Source organism: Mizuhopecten yessoensis, unplaced genomic scaffold, assembly GCF_002113885.1.
Source record: "Mizuhopecten yessoensis strain PY_sf001 unplaced genomic scaffold, ASM211388v2 scaffold10837, whole genome shotgun sequence".
NCBI lineage: Eukaryota > Metazoa > Mollusca > Bivalvia > Pectinida > Pectinidae > Mizuhopecten > Mizuhopecten yessoensis.
In genome coordinates, this window is record NW_018408746.1 from 224,999 (window position 1) to 246,313 (window position 21,315).

The following is a 21,315-nucleotide window of genomic DNA, read 5'->3' on the forward strand; positions in this document are numbered from 1 at the left end:
CAAAATATTATTTTTCCTATCACCATAAAAAAGAGATTTGGTACAAGCGGCAAGTTTACGTCTTGAATGGCGTTTCTAAATTATGAGAACGTGGCACTGCGTCGTATACTAGTAGGTAACTGGTTCCACAGTCTAACAGTAGAAGGAAAAAAGGATACGTTAGATAATTCAAGTCTGTTGTTAGGTAGGTTGTAGTTTTCAACGTTTCGAAGATTATAGTGAGAATTATCGTCAAGGGAAGGGAGTAGAGTGTTGAGATAGTTAGGAGCTATATTATTGTGGAATTAAAAAAATAATTGAAGTTTTCCACGGGATCTCCGATGGGCTAGAGAATCCATCCAGTTTCATTATATATAGATTGTCTACTAGTAAACGACGGTAAACCAGTGACAATATGTCCAGCTTCGAGTTGTAATTTTTCTAATTTGTCTGAATCAGTAATAGAACAACCATTCCAAAGTTCACAACAATATTCTAGAATTGGAAGTATAAATGTTCTATAGATTTTATTCAGCGTACGTCGGTTCAGGTTATATTTCAATTTACGGAGGACACTTAATTGTTTAACTACTTTTTTGACATATATTATCAATGTGATAGGTCCATTTACAGTTAGCATTAATGAATACTCCCAGATGCTTATGGTTTTCAACAAATTCAATACTTACATTATTAAAGTTAATTTCAATGAGGTGATCAAGATCAATATGATTGAATTTAACAAGCCACTTATCTGCCCACAATTGTATATTTACGAGATCATTTTTTTTATTATAACAACAGACGTATTATGCACAATACAATGTCATACATAAGTCAAGTTCAAGTTATGCACTTATATATATATATATATANCAACATTTCAAGTCTCTTATATAAATATATAATTCTCTCATTTTATAGACAAGAGATGTGACATAATTTCAAAGGCTCTACGCAAAATTTCCTTAGATTACATAGTTCCGTAATATTTTCTGTACTAAGCATTTTAATAGTTTATGCATGGATGTTTTTTAAGGTTAAACAGTAGGTTTCTTCCTTTTACAGCTCTTTGTAGTATAGTAAGTGCACATTAAATATGTTTTACAGAGCAAAAGAACACTATAATAATAAAACATGTTTTTAACATTTCGTTTCTGGAAAGATTCATGCTATATAACAAAAATATAATTACTACGTTTCGGGTTCAAAATTATCTTCTTATGCAAACAATCCGATGGTATTCGTTCTATAGATATTCAGCGTATACATTCATTTGTAATATGTATCATACGTGTACATACATTCATTAATATGGATTAAAATATAAACAATGTTCACATGATTGTTACATGACAAGGGGAAACATATTCACTAGCACTTCGGCGTATGATTGAGATATTTTTGTAAGAGAAATACACACTTAAGAATCATGAAATATTTCATTAAGCCAATGAAATCTGAGTGAGTTGTGGATATGTTGCGAATTTGAATTACGTAAAATGATAATTAATTGATGAAAGGAGTTATGATATGTGCCACGAATAGGTTTGGTGGCATAAAATCTCATCAATATTTGAGTAAATCAACGTTTTGTTGTTCGAGCCTTTCCAACATTTCAAGTCTCTTACATAATAAAACAATGATTGTGTCAAACGGCTCGCACACTTGCATGAAATGTTTCACATAGGTTAGTGTTTACTAGTTACCCATTTCTCGATCACTACTCTTCCAATGTCATTTTTCTAATGTCTGTCGCCATGACAACCATTTAGGTTGCAGAAGTGCCACTTTTCGTGATTCAGTGACACATCACTTTCCTAGGATCCTCATATCAAATTTTAACCAGGCATGTTGGTATGTGTCCACACTGTCCACTCACCAACGAAGACAAGACGGTTCCAATACATCTTGTATCCAAGGTAACCGGACATGTTATGTATCAATGTTTCATATAGTAACCACATTTCATATGGTAACCACATAACAATTTATAACCGACGTGACTTAACATGTTTATTTGTACCAAATGTTTCCACAATTTCAATGCGTCAATATAAACTGTGGTAGATATATAATTGGATAACATTTTTCTTTTGGCAACGTATCCATTTTGTCTTGATTGTGTCATCGACACATTTTTGCATTTAGTAACCAGGAAATATTATCCTGGCGTGAGGGCGGGCAACCATGTTGGTTTCCTTAAGTCACTATTCAGTATGGTTACCCAAGAGCATTATACTGTCCCCCAAGGAAACCAGATACTTTTGGCACTCATCACTATGGTAATCAATAGCACGTTGTTGTATAGCCCATTCTGTATTTTCTATAGATCTGTTTAGCACGGACATTATTGTACCACACAAGCTTTTGAAACCTCGGCATTGTTTTCTTTGGCCAGACCTTTTTTGTACAAATGAGCTTTCCCTGCAAAAATGAATAATAAAAATAATTACGAAAGAAAGAAAAAATATAAGAATAAATAAGCGCAATAGCCATGGCTTACTCATTGCGTGAAAACACTAATTACAACTCCTAAATATAACAAAAGGTATAACACACACTTAATTAAATGTTTTATGTGTTAGTATTTGCACTTGATTTTATGTTATTGTAAGCATCAGTAAGATCTAGAGATGATGCGTTTATTATAAAACTGTAAGAGATATACGGGATACACTTCTGTTTTTGCGACATGTTAAGTTTACTGTTTGAGATATACCGGATACACTTTTGTTGTTGCGACATGTTAAGTTTAATGTTTGAGATATACCGGATACACTTCTGTTTTTGCGACATGTTAAGTTTACTGTTTGAGATATACCGGATACACTTTTGATGTTGCGACATGTTAAGTTTACTGTTTGAGATATACCGGATACACTTTTGTTTTTGCGACCTGTTAAGTTTACTGTTTGAGATATACCGGATACTCTTTTGTTTTTGCGACATGTTAAGTTTACTGTTTGAGATATACCGGATACACTTATGTTTTTGCGACATGTTAAGTTTACTAATCGATATTGTTTTGTGTGTAGCTTTACCTGGCCAGAAAAATGATGTTTGCTGCAGCGTTGAATGCACTGATTCAATATACCGTGAAAACCATGAAAATTATACTGCCTTGGAAATTACGCAGTATAACATATATCCTCCTACAGTTCATCGTGCAGTATTCTATTACATAAAAATATCTCGTTCTAGTTGGGTTTTCTTCTGTACATTGCTTTTGTAGAGTATTTGTGTCACTGTCATTATTATGTTTCATAAATACAAATATTACAAAAGGTTTGCTACGCTTTCATCTCTGTTAAATTTCAAATAATTGGGTTCATTAACCATTATGTTTCCATCAGGCCAAGTCAATAGTTGTGTCTTAATATAATTTTGACGTTGAAGTCACGACAAAGAAGTTAATTCACCTGAAGTGAACACGATCGTCACGTGCGTTTCTCGTAAGAACACATGAAGACTTTGTCTCATACACATACCTGATCTCCGAACAACTTTTTCGACCACCAACATGTACTCGTAAAAGTCGAGTGTGTTAGAGTTGTCCACGTCTACTTCCTTCATGGCCTCCTGTATACAACAATAGTAATATACAGCATTTGATATAGCGCCCTTTCTAGCTACCATAAGTCACTCTAAAGCGCTTTACAGTACAAAGATATGCAATTAAAGCATTTAGCATTTACATTAATCAATTCAATTTTGAGGAATTCGCAGGAGCTGCCTTATCAGGCGCTTACTACTAGTCCTATGCCACCTGGCTAATATCTCCCTATGAGTGTATGCCTGCGTGTGTGTTGGAGATGTGATTTATTAGTATAAGTTGGTGGTAGGTACATTAAAAACTCGGTATACTGACATTATTTGTCCAGCAAATTTTGACATAATATAGGGATTTGGCAATAGATCAAATACAGGAATTGTTAAGAAAAAATGAAGAAAAAGAGACATTGAATGTTTGCGGTAAGAGCGGTAACAAATGAAACAGCAATATATCGAGGTTTTACTATAATGAACATTTGCTAATAGTACTTAATATACTGTCAATTTGTGTCCTTTATGGCTTTGTGTACAATATTCTTCGTGACACTCTTAGCAATATACTATAAAAGTGAAAATTTTCGGGTGTGGAAATGTTCAGGTTATGACTCCTCAAGCTTTGGAGTGCGATAATCTTTGATATACAGAAATAAATACTCGCTTGTTGATATTTTCGCTCTTCATCACTCAACACGAACACACAAGCATTTCCATACCGCCAAACTTTCCATTTTAACAGTAAAAAGGAGGTTCGTTTTGATATTTACGGGCAGTACATAAAACCGGTATGTTCTACAGTCAATTTGTTCTATTATGTATTCATCTTGTATGTAAAATAAGTTTTGACACTCTTTATAATATAGATTAAGGGTTACTACAAGTAGTAGTTTATACTATGTAGTCCAGTCAGTTCGTTACTTCCTGTAAGATTCACACGTTTTTGTACTCATATTATGGACATTTACTTCCTACAGTAGTATATCAGCCCCTCTCATTCACAACATCCTTACATTTCCACATTTTTAGCCTTGATATTTACTAAAAGTAGTAAAATATAATATAAAGTCCGATCTACTTCATTCGTGATTTCCTATATAAAACACACGTCACGACACTCTTAGTATGGACATTTACTACAAGTAGTAAAATATAATATAGAGTCCAATCTAATTCATTCATGATTTCCTATATAAAACACACGTCACGACTCTCTTAGTATGGACATTTACTACAAATAGTAAAATATAATATAAATTCCAATCTACTTCATTCATGATTTCCTATATAAAACACACGTCACGACACTCTTAGTATGGACATTTACTACAAATAGTAAAATATAATATAAAGTCCAATCTACTTCATTCATGATTTCCTATATAAAACACACGTCATGGCACTATTACTACAAGCAGTGATTTATAATATTCTAGTATCTTCCAGTCATTCATGACTTCCTGTATGAAATACAAACTATAAAACTGTTATCGATGTGAGTTAGAAGTAGTTCCGGTTATCTACCTTAAGTAGGGATAAGTACCTGACACTTTTTACATATCAAGTGTAACGCTGTAGGTGTGGAAATGCACCAGAGTGCAAGTGGGTAACACGATATGATTAAATAGCGCTCTGTGGATTGTTGAAAACTATAATATTTATATTCGGAATATGATGAATTATCAGTATGGTATGAATGATAAAGGCTAAGTTTGTTTCGAACACGAACAGGAATTGAAAACTTATTCAAATTTAAAGTTTTCAATTCCTGTTTTTATCAAAACACACGTAGTCTTTATAATGTTTATACATTTCCTTGTTATTAAATGGAAATAGTTTAAGGACGGTAGTTTTGCATTGTTAGATAAAAATGTATATTGAGGCTCCTATACTGTAAATATCGCTGCTATAGGAGGTAATATTATTCTTGCGTCTTCATGCCAGGTTGGAGGCACAAAATTAGGATAAAGATAAAATATGATAACGGCATCCATACATGTTACCTATAAGTCAAGCAGGTACGTCATGATGTAAATGACTTGTTAATTGTCGTCGATGCGCGGAAACGATTTCGCCAACTTAAGCACATTGGTATTAATTCTCTATTTACATAAAACTATGCATGATTAATTAAGTATTGTAACTTTTACGTTAAGTAGAGTAAGTATCAGGGTATTAAAACGTTTTTGATATGTATTATTGATGTGACAACCTATATGCTTGGTATTTATAACTTATTTTACCTTTGCTTAAGTCAAAGTAAAAAAATATAATTATATATACATTTGTATAAGGATAATTAACATATCATATTGTTATCATACTTGCTGTAATAATTAGGAGAGGTTCATATATGATTAAGAAATGCATACCTCGATCTGTCCAGGGGTAAACGCACAGCCAAGTGACGTCAAAATTTTAGTAACCTGTGGAAAGTGAAAAACGTTTAGTTCATCATCATGCATAAACATAATACCATTTGCATAAGAACTCAAATACATAAAAACGCATCGAAAGGTTAACAACGGTGTCCACTCACCTCTTGCACGTCCAGTGTCCTGTCGCCATTTTTATCAAACTCTTTAAATTTGCTCCAATGATCTAACAGCTACAGAAAAAAATTATAGATAAAAAACACTACTTTATATTATGAACATGGTATTTTCAATAATAGTGTTTGTTTTAAAATGAACCAATGTAATGCGACGCGAACATTCTATAAATATAGATCTTGAAACAGATAATACATAATACCATAATATGTACAAATTTAATACGGAAGTGAACATTCTATAAGTATATATCTAGAAATTGATAATACATATTACCGTTATCGTACCATTAACACATTAGTTTCTGATTTACACAAACGTGTATGTGATATTGTTTTCACGGTGTAATCTATACAAAACAGCTTATAATCTCACAAAAAAGACGTGTAACAGTTAGTGATGACGTCATAAGTCTGATATTTTAGAAATATAAAAAACATTTTTAAATCTGCTCTGAATGTAATATAAAGATTGAATTCTGTTCTATTGAGCATTATGTTTATAAAACTCAATTGGTCTAGAGACAAATTTGCCAATGAGTATAGAAATAAATAGGTTACATATATTAAAGTTGATATTCCTTTTGCGATCTTCTTATGCGAAGAAATGTCTTGAAAATTAGCATTTCAACTATTAAACAATTAACAGTATGACATGCTAAATATGTATTTTCAAAACATGTCGTGTTTACATAAAACAACGTTACCCTTTCAATACGAACGCAAGGTAAATAATATAAAACTTACAAACTTCTGTGACATGTGAGCAAAATGTCGAAGGTAAACAGTACCGTTGAGCCTGTCTGTGTTGGGATCAACAATCACAGGGTTCTCCGCTTTTGAGAAAAAATATAAACGTATGCATAATTTTTCTCTCGGGAAATGCAGCTTTTTTAATTTTCACATATACAAAAAAAGACTTTTTTTCCTGATGGCAACAGGATTTATTTATTTTGAATACCGATGAAACGGCAATATGATTTCAGAAAAAATGTACAACAACTCATCTTTTAGAAATTGACAAAACACTGTTTCTACGGATATTTAACCCTACAAAACTCAGAAGCATTTTCAGACAATAAAGTTTAACAAAATTTAGTGAAAATATTGAAAGTGTCAGACGAACATAATACATTTTAAATTAAATGTTTCAGCGGAATTAAAACATGCCTAGAGCAAAAATAAAATTCCTAAGTTATCTCCAATTTCAGCGTCGAATTCCCATTCAAAACCAAGAAATAAATATTTTCTATAATGACAATTTTCAAAATAGCATTTTCTAAAAATCATATTAACATTTTCGTAAATAAACAAAAAAATACTCATCATAGATAGCATCAAGCAGTTCGTGATGAGTGATTGATTTAAAGAGGTTATCTGAGTTCAGGAATTCCAGATAGGCATACAGTTAAAGAGTATACTGTACTTACAGACAGGCGGCATCATAACCTCGTTGCGTCGTCTGGCTAGACTTCCGTTGATTTGTGAGGGAGGGGTATACTCTTTGATGAAACATGGCTTAGGTCTGAAATCGAACATAGATAATACAAGACGGAATTTGAAATGAATTGTTACAACTGAATTGTTACTGTTTTAAACATCAGGATTGATCCTTCATTTTGGTAAAAATAATAACAAAGGTTCCGCATGGTTCCGCCTGAGAGACTACGATCCCCATATGGTTATCACCATTAACTGACTTTCATTTATGATTTTAAGTGTCTGCCAATATTAACAACTTCTACACTGTATGTTAGAAGTTGGAAACCGACATAAATTTCTGGTCTGGAAGTGACGGAAAGATCATGCAGAGTGCTACCTGTGGTAAAGGAAGCGCTTACCTTTGCGGATCACCTGGGTTTGCCTCTAGTTTTTATTTCCTATGATGTGTGTTCTTCTATTTCATGTCTCCTCACTCTCTGTTACTGTCCTTTTTACCGACATTTAGTTCAAATGCGCTTATGATTTTTTTCTCAAATCTGTTTTTGAAAATACACTCACAAAACTATCAAGGTCTAGACTCAAGAAACCGTGTACTTGTTTTTCCTATTTTGGTATGAAACGGATGCCAACAAGTCATCCCAAACGTATTATTGGAACTTTAATGATTAAATATCCCCTCAATGCCGTCTGGAATTTGATAGACCTCACCATGTACTTACGGAATTTGTGAAATAATTTGGGGTACGGAAGGAACTCTCGATAATCGTCGGATGCGTCTTAGCTTTAATTCCTGAAAGATATATTAAAATGATACTCATTTTCAAAAGTCACTAACGTTTAATAAATCGATGTATCATACATTTACCTAATCAATCATTACCCAAATAATATGCTTTTACTGATAACAATGGAAAATAATGTAATTATGTTTAAGATTATATAACATATACTTCATGTCCTTTCAGGGAGGGTTCCTGGACTAAAAACGTACAAACATTATATATAAATTGCTTTGCAGCCTTTGTTATTGTATTGCCAGAATTTGTAAGGTACACACACATACTGTAAAATCATAAATTTCCGATGAACATTAAACTTCGTTTATATCGAGGATAACAAAAACTTATATGTAAACCACGAAATGTTAACCCCACGAAAATAAATTATTCTACAGTATACATACAGTGTCGTAGTAAGTGTAATGAGGGGGTAACATCATCTTGGCGGACTCCAGCTTTGCCTGACACGTTGCGTCGTATAGCTTATCTAGCGTCCGGCTCAGCTTAACAAAAGCGGAATCTCTCGTGTGTGTCTCAGTGTCGTAAAACCGCTCACTTAGCTTGCTATAAACGAGATTATTTATTTAGGTTTGAACACTTGTAATTCTCCTTAAATTTTTTAAAGCCATTGAAAACATGCACTTGTGCACATATTTATATATATTATCTATCGAACCTACATGTTAATGTACACGAAAATATGTAAATTCTAGCCATTTAGCTGATTATTATATGAATGATAGGTTCAGCTAAACATGAATTTCATTGAACTATTTTGTTTTATGGATACACTGACAAGAACATGTATAAATATAATGTCACAAACCAATTGTGGTAGCTTTAGGATTAGTATTAGTGAAAGCGACATGGTAAATAATTATGAGTACTAGTAAATCTATATATGTAAGTAATCTCGACACTTGCATAGAGTATACAGAATATATAGATATATGTTATTTATAAAAGCATGACAACGGACATGGTTTTATTGTTAAAAAATGAGTATTTTTGTTATTGTTAAAGGTGCAAGAGAAATAAATTGAAGTGATTAACATAACTATTACACGTAGAGAAAAAATATATAAATATTTTTTTTCTTTTTTCTAATGGTTATACTTATAAAAATAGAAACAAAAAATGTTGGTTTTACTGTAATCGCTAATTATTTCATTGCTACAGATAAAGACAGTACATAAATAACTCATTCCTTTTAGATATAGAAAAAATATGAATGTTAATGATATATGTACATGATAATGTCCCATGCAAAACTTACTTGATGTCTGTCCGGATTCCACCCAACACGCCAACAAATAACTTTTGTTGAGTGTACAGTTCTCCTTCTAGGTGGGCAATATCCTGTGGGTACAAATATTTCCTCTGTCATATTGATTATGCTTAAGTACATTAAGATATATCCAGAGGAATCAAGATAGAAGACAGCCAGTGAACGATGAACAGCTATCCTTAATACAAAGGGAAGTAACTCTTAAACCAAATTGGTGTATACATATTTGTGCTTACATTTCGAGTAAAACTGTTACGCTTAAATATTAAGACGCTTTTGTATAAATTTATTAATAGGAATAGTATTGGAAATTTAGAAATTCAAACATAGAAACCTACAATTAATCACGGATTGTGATAGTAATAAGTTCTCAGTATAGCATAATTAATTATATTAAGTATGAATCAAGACGTTTACCTTTTCCTTAACATAACTATCTCTTTTCAGTGAGTTGACCTCATCGCCGTCTGAAATGTAAACGGAATACAACATGCTTATTCCTAACTGTTAACTTGCCTATTTTAATGGTCATTTTAATTAAGCGTTTCTCGCCCTAATTCGAAAGCGCTTTATCATTTATAATAATCGTTGAATACTAAGTAGTGCTTTTTCACATGCTATATCAGCCTGTGCGCAAAATCATGATATCGACAAAATTGTCGTCGATGTGCGGAAATATTGATAGACTCAATTTTATTTTACTTTTACAGTAAGTACGCAACATAATAGAGGTAAAGTACGCAACTAAAAGAGTGTTAACTACAAACGATATATATTTGTTTACCGGGGAAGTGTAATAACTTGTAATGACTATAAAATACAAATGAAACTCATTCAGATCACTGACGAATCATTAATTTGACACACAAGACAGTTGCAAACGTTCGTGTTCTCCAGTACATTGATAATGTTTATAAGTGTATTTACATACATTATTAAAAAAAATCAATATACACCATACATCATCAGTTATCATGTAAGTTGAATTCACCGTTTAAGTATTTGTTTTTGCCTGACTCACTGTAGTATGTCTGTATTAGCTCATAATAAGATACTATACCTGAGTCACTCCCCAGGCTTCCGCTGGTCTTCTCTTGTCGTAACTTCAACGATTTATATTGGTCATCAATTTTCTGTAGGCGAAAATAAAATTGCATTATCATTAGTTGCCGTCTGGTGTCAGTCACGTGTTGAAATACTTCAGATGTTCTTTTCGCTTTCTATTAATTGCAGTATTTTATAGATTTTAATCATCTTCATTTAATTTGATTACCGTCAATCACGTTGGTTTCTTGGGTACCTATTTTTTCAGATGTGTTTCAAGTTATAACAAATATTTGAATCCGGAAAATAAACAGTGAAAAATTGTATACATTGGCGCACACGAACAGATGTAGTTTGTTCAAACGCGTGCGAATATGAAATGACCTGGTATTTGAATTTGCGACCGTCTTTTCATACTATGCATGTATAATGCGAACACATGTATTTTTCGATACAGAATTATATCAAAAGACGATTATTTTATGTTTGCACAACAGAAACGAAACCATTTATATTGCATATCGAAGAGCTGTAGATGATTGTTATGTTAATCTAACTCAAGTTAATTATTTCAAACTTTTCATGGACAATATTTTATCTAGCACCTTAGTGTGAACATTATAAAATTGTCAGAGGATGATTTATCTATATTATCCACTCTCAGTACGATGATAAACGATCATCAAACTTAATGAGGTGTTGAACTCGCAAAATATTATAATATAATTTTTGAACTATTTACAGTTTTATTTACACACGAATAGGATTCTCACCAGGAGAAAATTGCACAGAATAAAGTCAAAGTATTAACAATTAACTAGTTAAAATAAAATTCTCCAAACATGTTACTGCTATTTTATTCAAATGTGGGTAACATGGTATACTTATTAAACATATTATCTATTTGTAAAATACCTCAAGAGAAGCAAACCTTTTTTTGAGTTATGTGAAAAGTTTTTAGAATATTTCTTATCAATTGATTCAAATAGAAATAAATGAAGCGTTTCCGTCACTTTAAGATATGTATCGTTTAAAGAACTGGGCCCACTTTTATAAAACATCTCAACCCTTGAGATTACCTCAAGTCTAAGATTCCCATAGACCATACATTGCTTGAGATTTTCCTTAACTTTGAGGTGTTTTATACAAGTGGGCCAAGATTACTTACCGACATTCTTCTGTTCATGTTTTCCTGACCATGCCGCACGTTTGCTAATTCTTGTTCAAGTTCTGCGATTCTAAATGCAAAAATAATAACACTATATTATTGTGGATGATTGAAACATTTTCATTATATCCAACAAAAATAATCGCTATAGGAAACGAGCAAGGATTGAGAAAGAACGGCTGTTGATCGTCAATAGAATATACCTGGAAGTAAATTGCATTAATTCCATCTTTATCAAAACACATTTATTCAATCCCTATCTGTCCCAAACATTTCACATTGGAACGACATCTTCATCCAAAACATATTTCTCGATAAAAAGAAATAACAAACTGCAATGTCTTCTGATACAACTATCGTTTTTATGACGTTATTATTATTTGAAAATCTAATTGTTTCTAACGTAACAATGTAACGTCAATACTCTGTGGCAGTCATATCGACATCACAGGGAAAAGATAAATATCCAACATTTGATATAGCGCCTTATCTAGCTAACATAAGCCATTCTAAAGCGCTTTACAGTACATATATATATAATTTATACAATTAGCATTTACATTAATCAATACAATTTTGAGAAATTTGCAGGAGCTGCCTTATCAGGCGCTAACTACTATTCATATGCCACCTGTCTAATATCTCCCTATGTGTGTATGCTTGCGTGTGTGCTGGAGATGTAATGTGAAATGTAAGACATCGTATACTTGACAAATACGTTCCCGATCAAATGGAAATACTTTTGTTTCAGTGATTAGTTATACAGCTGCATTGTGATACGTCCATACAAAAATCAACACACTGGACAATTAATACACACCTTTTATTCGAGTCTTTAAGTATCCGCTCCTTTTCCTTTCCCCACAGATTGGCAGAGCTCGTTCTTTGTAACCTGTTCAATAAGTAATCGTACAAATGCATTTTACGGACATTTAAAGAAATTAAAAAAAACTAACTTTGTTCTTTTCCCTTATCATTATAAACGTATCATTTTATTTAGAAAACGGTTCTTTTGTGCTTAGGCTTAATGAATTCCAGTTTTATATGCGAACCATCATTGTTTGATCACTTGAGCTACATCCTACCTTTGTGTTTGTCTAATTTAACAGGTCATGTTCACGTTTTTGAACTTAACTCAGATAAATTGAATAAGAAAGCAACACTATTAAGTCCGTTTTCTTATTTTGAGAAATAAGTATTTTGCAATGGGAATCCAGGCAGACAACTTTTACAGCGAAAACATGCTTAAGTGCGTTTCTTAAAGATTTGAAGTCAACGAAAGGTAATTTTACAATAAAGGGATCATGCTTTTTTCATGCATTCTTTGATATGTTTCCATATATTTGAATACAACTTAAATATATAACTCTTCCTTGTTCGCTCTTTTACGTATATCCTTTAATTTATATAGGGCAAAGAAGTAATTCCAACAGTGTGGACAAGTTTAGGTTGTCAAATTTTCGGGGCGATCCGCTCCTTTTTCATGACACAGTGAAACAGAACAGTTACATGTACATATACATCATATTACAAGAAGATAGAACTGATACACACGTATGTTGACATTTTAACTAGGGTGGGTTTCGAAGTTGACTGTATTTTTACTAGAATCTCATCCGATCCCTTTTTTCACAAATATTCTAGAACCTCAGCAAATTATAACAGAAGATTACGGAATTTTGTAAAGCTTTCTTAGGACATATCTTAATTTTGGGACATGAATGTCAATAGTTTTAATTATGCTTATTTATGTGGCTTATGTTGTAATTGAAATAACATCGGTTCCTACTTTGATAACGTGACATGCTGACTTGTATTTGACCTAGATTTAAATGGCATGTGTCATCGATGAAGCAAAACACGCTAACCATTCTGGAACACCTGGTCTTACCCTCTTTGTTTGTACTTTGGACATCTTGGGATGGCAAAGTTCGGAGTTCAAGAACTAGGTCACTGTGACCCCTTTGACTTGACTTTTTAATTTAACTTTTGAATGAAAGGTCTCCATGAAATTATTTTCTTTCCTCATATTAAGCCCCCTTTGCGACAATTCTAAATAAAACTTGATTTAGTTTACAACAGTTATGAAACAATTTATTTTAACTTATATAATTCACTTCTATTGGCCCGGATTTAAGAGCGCGGATGGTCTTAATGTGGGAGAAACCAGAATACCTTGAGAAAACCCACGTGGTTGGGCAGGTCACCCCATACCTCTCTACGTCCGATCACGGAATCGAACCCCGGCAAGCGCGCTAACAACTGCACCACCCGACCACCCTACGACGACAAACATTGTTTAGTTGACATTCCGGTATTTGTTTTTTAAAGTTAAGTTAGTGACCCACTTAGCATATATTCCGTCTTTGCGTATTGCAGAGTTATCTTCTCTTTGGAGCAGGTATTGATTGTTACGTCATTGGTTTGTGTGAGAAAATTACGTCGTTTTCTCAAAAATTGATGACGTTACTCTCACAAACCAATGACGTAACAATCAATACCTGCTCACAAGAGAAGATAACTCTGCAATACGCAAAGACGGAATACATACTCCTGGAGTTTGTCATTCTTTTCCTGTAACGACTTTTCTAAGTATTGAAGTTTTCCCTCTTGTCGCGCTGCGTCGATAACCTTCTGTGCCATTCGTAATTTTTCATCCATCAATTGTCCTTGTATGAAATCAGATTGATCTGTAAAAAAGCACAGTGTAAACAGGCATTTGATTTATATTTATAGAATAAAAAATAAGTGAAGAATCACATAAATTTGCGGTGGCAATGGTTCTAAAATCTTTCGATTCTGTATCTCTTTAATCTTTATAATATATCAATGAATATTCGGGTGCTGATATATTTGCGCTAATTTACTTGACGCGAAAACCGTGAGCATTTCCACACTGCGAACATTTTACAGTTTGTTGCAGTTATGAAATCGGACATGGTCGATACCCTTCAGTAAGGCTGATGAAAGGCAGTTGGGTAGCCGAAACCCACACTGACGGTTTGCTAGTGAATGTGTAAAACTCCATAAAATGAAACAAAAACTTACTTCTGAATTCTGCCGTCTTTCTCTCTATTTCTAAAATTTCGTAATGTTTTTGCTGTAAAAAAAGAGAATTTTACCTTGGTTACTAAGAAACGAAAACTCATGACACAAAATAGATGTAACTCTTTTTTTATACGTTAAACACATTTTGGCATGCTCTCTATTCTCCCTTAAACAAGTCATGGATTCACAGGTTATGGACACGGATGCTATGGTAGCATTGAACTGTCTGAAATCTTTCTTGAATTTCATTAACACTTAAACAACGTTAAAATGCAAAACATCTCGGCAAGACAACACCAGATTCTTAAATGACTTAGTTAAACTTTAGTTTTGTAAGTATACAAATACATACATAAGTTAAACGAGATGACAGATGGAAATGTAATTCCGTCTTTGCGTATTGCAGAGTTATCTCTCTTGAGAGCAGGTAATGATTGTTACGTCATTGGTTTGTGTGAGAAAATTACGTCGTTTTCTCGAAAATTGATGACGTTACTCTCATAAACAAATGACGTAACAATCAACACCTGCTCTCAAGAGAAGATAACTCTGCAATGCGCGAAGACGGAATAACTTAAAACATATTGTAAAGCGTATTTAACTCCTATATAATCCATAGATATTACAAATCACTCAACCCTGTGGTTTGGGAAAATTAAAAATGTGTTAAATCGAAATTAAACCTATTAATGTGACTTTGCTAATGAAAACAGGAAGACGACGTCTTGACAGAATTGTTATCATATCAGGTAAAGTTATTCTTTATCAACATCGTCAAACTATCATCATGACAGGTGTACTGCACTTGTATGCCACCGTAGAATAGCAAATGAAGCTGTATATAGTACTTATATTACCACATGATGAAGCAAGCATAGTACATTACTTGTACGAAACCCCGTACGGATCAGAAAGTATAGGTAAGTAGTCAATACATCACAGAAACCATGACCGAAGATACTCACGTCGATTTTATCGTAAACACCATCCCGTAAGTACTTTAAACATGTAAGTAGGTCAAGCATTAGTTTGGCAGGACATTTGAGTTCGTCGTCACTGAAGTTACCGTTACAGTAACCATGTCGCACTTCATCTAGGTACCTCATTCGAATAGGTCTCCAATGCTCTTCGTCCTTTAATAAAAAATAAAACACGTCAAGATAAAGAACTCCTCCAAATTCTGTCATTTGGCCAAAAAAAAATCCCGTCATTATCTGGAAAAGTTATACAACATGTTATTTATTTCAAATATACCAATAAGTTAATCAGCAGTACGTTTATCTTAGTTGGTTTACCGATTCAAATTATAACAAGGCATGACACAGGGTGTACAGTAACTTGGATCACCTTAATTGTTAATCTACGATATGGTAGTTTACATTACATATATGGCACTGTTTAAGTTCAGTTGCAACACCTCAGACATACAGACCGAGTGTCATAAAATAAGTTAATTTATATAATGAACCTTTGCAATAAAATCCACAGTCTAATACCAATAGATGAAAATACAGGTGTTGATTTATAGAAAACTACATATAAAAATATATTATTTAGAACTCTATTCTAAAGGTCGGAAGTAAAGCTCTTACTTAACTTATCTTAATCAACTGCAAACAAAGTGAAAGACAGCAACCATTCTTATCATTTAAACATTAAATTTGATCAAACATCAATACAGGATTTATAGACCTTTTTCTAAGTACCGATTTTGTTCCTGGTTGATATTTATCTAACTTAACCTTTTACCTCTTTGAAAACATTGAAGTACAGCATTCAGCACAATGATAGCCGTGGGGATAGAGACACTTCTATATAGTCGCTAACGTGCCCTAGGTATAATATCTCTCATAGGGCGATGTATTATGTTTTCATCCATACCTACTAATATGTTTTCTCATTTCCGAGAGATTGAGTGAGTTCAGGTAAAGAGTCAATAAACATAGTATGTAATCCCCCCGAAATGTGGCTTATACGTTAGAAACGTCTCTATTGGTTAAAAATACTGGACTTGACATGAATATGAACATTTACCTCAATTACGTTGACATACTACACATGCTTTTTGACATCAAACTTAAAATCTGGTTATATTGTGAACACGTGACTTATGCGATTTTTCTCGGATTGGAAAATGTAGCTGTGTGTTCTGATATATAGAAACATTATCAAAGATAACGGTTGGATTATTTTACTGCTTAATATATGCAACTTTATTAAAAAAAAACACCTATCAATTGTGAATCTAAAATTTGACAAAATTAAACCGAAATTCTTTACATGATAAACAACACCGCTCGTCGTGATACCTCTAGTATTATAATAAAGGTAACGATAAAGAAAAGATTTTGTGAAATACATATGTGGAAATATTTCATCTGCCCTGAATACCAGCACTTCTTTAATCAAGTTTGTGTTCAATAAATATGTATATGCATTTCTTACTTACCACATACTCAAGTCGTTTCATGATATCTTCTACTTTAAAAAAGGCTCCAAATTCGAAATCTTTTTCCAGAATATCGTGGAATATATCAAACAAACCATTGACGGCAGTGCGAAGCTCCTTTAGGTTGTCCCTGTTAAACACCAGTCTGGCTGTTTTGTCTTGTCGCTGTAAGGTATGATTATTGTTTTTTATTATAAATATATTGAACCTGTCCAGTGATCTACAAATAGCACTGATATTATTCCAACAAATATGCGTAAACGTTAACTGACTTACTTACCATAGAAGTGTGTAAACATCATGGTTTGTACAAATATCCACGGATATTACACAATATTACTTGTCATATGTCGGTATAAACTGTAGTATTGCTTGCTGGGGAAGACACATTTCTACAGTTGTTTTATGAACGTAATGCAACACTTGTTTAGAACACAATGTCAAGATAAATATGTCTCTATTGGATTAATATGAATAATGTGTGTGTGCGCGTTCAAAGATGTTTTTATTTAATATGTGTGTGCGCATCAAGAACTTTTATATGTGTATGTTATATACGGTAATATGTAGCGGCCGTACCGCATTAGTGGTGTGCTACCTTCAGAAAGGGAGTCAGGAGTTACCTCCCTTTACAGAACATTAAGTTGGAGAAGGAAACGGATTCAGCTTGGGGTCGGGGAGAGAGCGGGAAGACGGTGAGGAAGACGGTAAAGATGGTGGAACACAAGACAAAAGTGGGCTCAGTATAGCCAGTGCGCTAAACACTTCCAAGGAACTTTGTGTTATGTGTGATAACCGTGATTGACTGTCTGTTTTACGTGTACAGTGCGCGACGCGTTGGGCCCCCGTGGGTCGTTGTGACATTTGTAGGCGAGGTTGTAGTTTACGCCACACACACACGCGTCTCGTATTGTTATGTTTATGATGTACTAATTATGTTGTTGATTATATAAAATTGTTATTAATCAACGTGATTTCTCCACAAATTTAGCGAAAGCACTGCTGCCAAAGAAAAGATCCCGAAAACAAATAAATAAAAACTCGTCACTTGACACACAACATGGCTTTATATAAAGCAAAAATAACAAAATGTAAATAATACCAACCAATCAATCAATTAATCAACCAATCAACAAATCAATCAATCAATCAACCAATCAATTACTTAATCAATAAATCAATCGTTTAATCTACCAAATAATTATTAAGTAAGTCAGTATTGCTAGTCTATTCAGTCACACAGTCAACTAGCACCTCAGTATGTTAGTGTCTGTTAAGTCAGACAGTCAACTAGCCACTCAGTATGTAAGTGTCTGTAATGTCAGACAGTCAACTAGCCAATCAGTATGTCAGTGTCTGTTCAGTCAGACAGTCAACTAGCCACTCAGTATGTTAGTGTCTGTTAAGTCAGACAGTCAACTAGCCACTCAGTATGTTAGTGTCTGTAAAGTTAGACAGTCAACTAGCCACTCAGTATGTCGGTGTGTGTTCAATCAGACAGTCAACTAGCCACTCAGTATGTTAGTGTCTGTTAAGTCAGACAGTCAACTAGCCACTCAGTATGTCGGTGTCTGTTTAGTCAGACAGTCAACTAGCCACTCAGTATGTCAGTGTCTGTAATGTCAGACAGTCAACTAGCCACTCAGTATGTTAGTGTCTGTAATGTCAGACAGTCAACTAGCCACTCAGTATGTCAGTGTCTGTAATGTCAGACAGTCAACTAGCCACTCAGTATGTTAGTGTCTGTAATGTCAGACAGTCAACTGGCCACTCAGTATGTCAGTGTCTGTTAAGTCAGACAGTCAACTAGCCACTCAGTATGTCAGTTTCTGTTCAGTCAGGCAGTCAACTAGCCACTCAGTATGTCAGTGTCTGTAATGTCAGACAGTCAACTAGCCACTCAGTATGTCAGTGTGTGTTCAGTCAGACATTCAACTAGCCACTCAGTATGTTAGTGTCTGTTCAGTCAGGCAGTCAACTAGCCACTCAGTATGTCAGTGTCTGTTCAGTCAGGTAGTCAACTAGCCACTCAGTATGTCAGTTTCTGTTCAGTCAGGCAGTCAACTAGCCACTCAGTATGTCAGTGTCTGTAATGTCAGACAGTCAGCTATCCACTCAGTATGTCAGTGTCCGTTCAGTCAGGCAGTCAACTAGCCACTCAGTATGTCAGTGTCTGTAATGTCAGACAGTCAACTAGCCACTCAGTATGTCAGTGTCCGTTCAGTCAGACAGTCAACTTGCCACTCAGTATGTCAGTGTCTATTTAGTCAGGCAGTCAACTAGCCACTCAGTAAGTTATTTAACCAGATAGTTAATCATTGAATCAGCCGGCCAGTTAATGAGATAGCCATCCACATAGTAAATAAGTCAGTCAGTATATATATAAATAATCTTTTTAATGTAATAATTCATTCTGTTATATCAACAGCTAATCATAAGTTGCTGATCATACTTACTTCTTTGCCAGTGACGACTTCCGGAGAATCGTAGCTGTCATCCATCCTAATGTTCTGTGGTGTAGACTGTTACTGGATGGCTTACTTTGGAATCGTAATGGTAATGTAACTTATATCATTAAAAAACTGTAATAAATCCATGGCACTAATCTTCTTGGTTTTCATGTCATTGTTTTAATTCGACATAGGATCAATCCAGTGTCAACATCTCGTGATTCTAATCCTTATTCCAGTGTTATGTTTTATTTTTCTTCCTTTTTGTATATCTTCATAAGATTGAGCTGAAACATACAACAAATATTCATTAAACAAACCGGAAGAAACATGATATATAAAATATGTGATAGTATTGTATGGGATTTAAAAGGTTTATGTCAAAATTTAGCATAAAGCAAACATTGGTCATTGTTTAAAACGATTTTGATCCAACACTTCACTAATGCAAACCTTGAAGACACTCGTGAAACATGAGAAACTGTACACACCTTTGCATATCAATGATCTACCATGTTACAAACAAAATATCGGTGACAGGACCAATGAAATAGATATGCGTGCTAAATGGTTATTTACGATACACGTTATTTCATTTACCTGTGCGATATATTAAAACGCAAGCAATTTGCGATAAGAAATATTTATACAGACCCGATTTATCACATGTTCTAAAGCATTTTGACTCCCTTTTTTTAATACGGACTATTTTATCAGCATATGATCATGATGTTGATTGTATTCTGTAATGTCAAAATGACACGAATTGTGAAAAAGTTCTCCCGTATGTTATTTCGAACAGTGTAATTTATATGTAAACATATATGTATAATCCGCTTTAACATTTGGAAATCATCTCGATTTTTTCATTTGATCAAAACAAATACCATGAAAGATATAATACGACGTGTTTAGTTCTATACCTTAACGAGTAAGTTAATTCGACCAACAACTTAGCTAATATTTATTTGTAACATTTATTATGTAAACAAGCAAAGGGCCCAGTAAGTTGGGGTGTTGTTTATGGAATTGAATGCCAATCACGAAATAATTATACATTTCTTCTTTAGAATGAACTACAGCCAAACCTGTATTAAGAACAAAAACAAATCGACAGAATTCGTTTACAACTTATATAAATCTCTTTAACAAAAACAAATCGACAGAATTTGTTTACATCTTATATACCTTGTGGTTTTATTCCAAATATGAACAAAGTACATTCAAATGACAAAAACAATATACGGAATCTTAAAACGTTAAATAAAGTTGGCTTCGAATAATTCAAATTAAAAATATTCTTAAGAACATGTATATATCCATCTATTATGCTAAATGACTTACCTGTTTATTATATATTCCTTCCCCACTGTTCAGTTCTCCTGTACTATATTTCAGCAGTGGTGTAACTAAACTATTAAACACGTCACTGTTAAAGTTGAACCTGTGTATCGTCCAAGTTATATACAGGCGCGTGGTCAGTAAGAGATTAAGTCTTTATTTATGTATATATTAAATGTTTAGGACCTTGGGTGAAGAACCCTATCAAAACTGTTTAACCTCTGAC

The 21,315-nt window shown here is 33.6% G+C and overlaps 1 protein-coding gene across 1 annotated transcript; it reads right to left on the reverse strand.

Annotated features, from left to right (window-relative positions):
• Nucleotides 1-861: 861 nt before the first annotated feature.
• LOC110462848 lies at nucleotides 862-20,009 on the reverse strand. Its single transcript, XM_021517067.1, has 18 exons — nucleotides 19,755-20,009; nucleotides 17,299-17,463; nucleotides 15,815-15,982; nucleotides 14,850-14,901; nucleotides 14,353-14,491; nucleotides 12,622-12,693; nucleotides 11,802-11,871; nucleotides 10,650-10,722; nucleotides 10,007-10,056; nucleotides 9,578-9,660; nucleotides 8,706-8,865; nucleotides 8,242-8,312; nucleotides 7,510-7,604; nucleotides 6,827-6,915; nucleotides 6,068-6,136; nucleotides 5,901-5,954; nucleotides 3,471-3,561; nucleotides 862-2,406 (listed from the first exon to the last, which is right to left on the reverse strand). The coding sequence occupies exons 1-18, from the start codon at nucleotides 19,797-19,799 to the stop codon at nucleotides 2,330-2,332; spliced, it is 1,623 nt and encodes a 540-aa protein (XP_021372742.1). The 5' UTR covers nucleotides 19,800-20,009; the 3' UTR covers nucleotides 862-2,329.
• Between the last annotated feature and the right edge of the window lie 1,306 nt (nucleotides 20,010-21,315).

Coding starts and splice junctions, on each gene's coding strand:
- LOC110462848 (XM_021517067.1), bottom strand. CDS start 19,799: ATGGATGACAGCTACGATTCTCCGGAAGTCGTCACTGGCAAAGAA. Junction 14,902..15,814: donor GTGTTTACGATAAAATCGAC/GTGAGTATCTTC, acceptor CTTTTTTTACAG/CAAAAACATTACGAAATTTT. Junction 5,955..6,067: donor GGACACTGGACGTGCAAGAG/GTGAGTGGACAC, acceptor CACTTTCCACAG/GTTACTAAAATTTTGACGTC.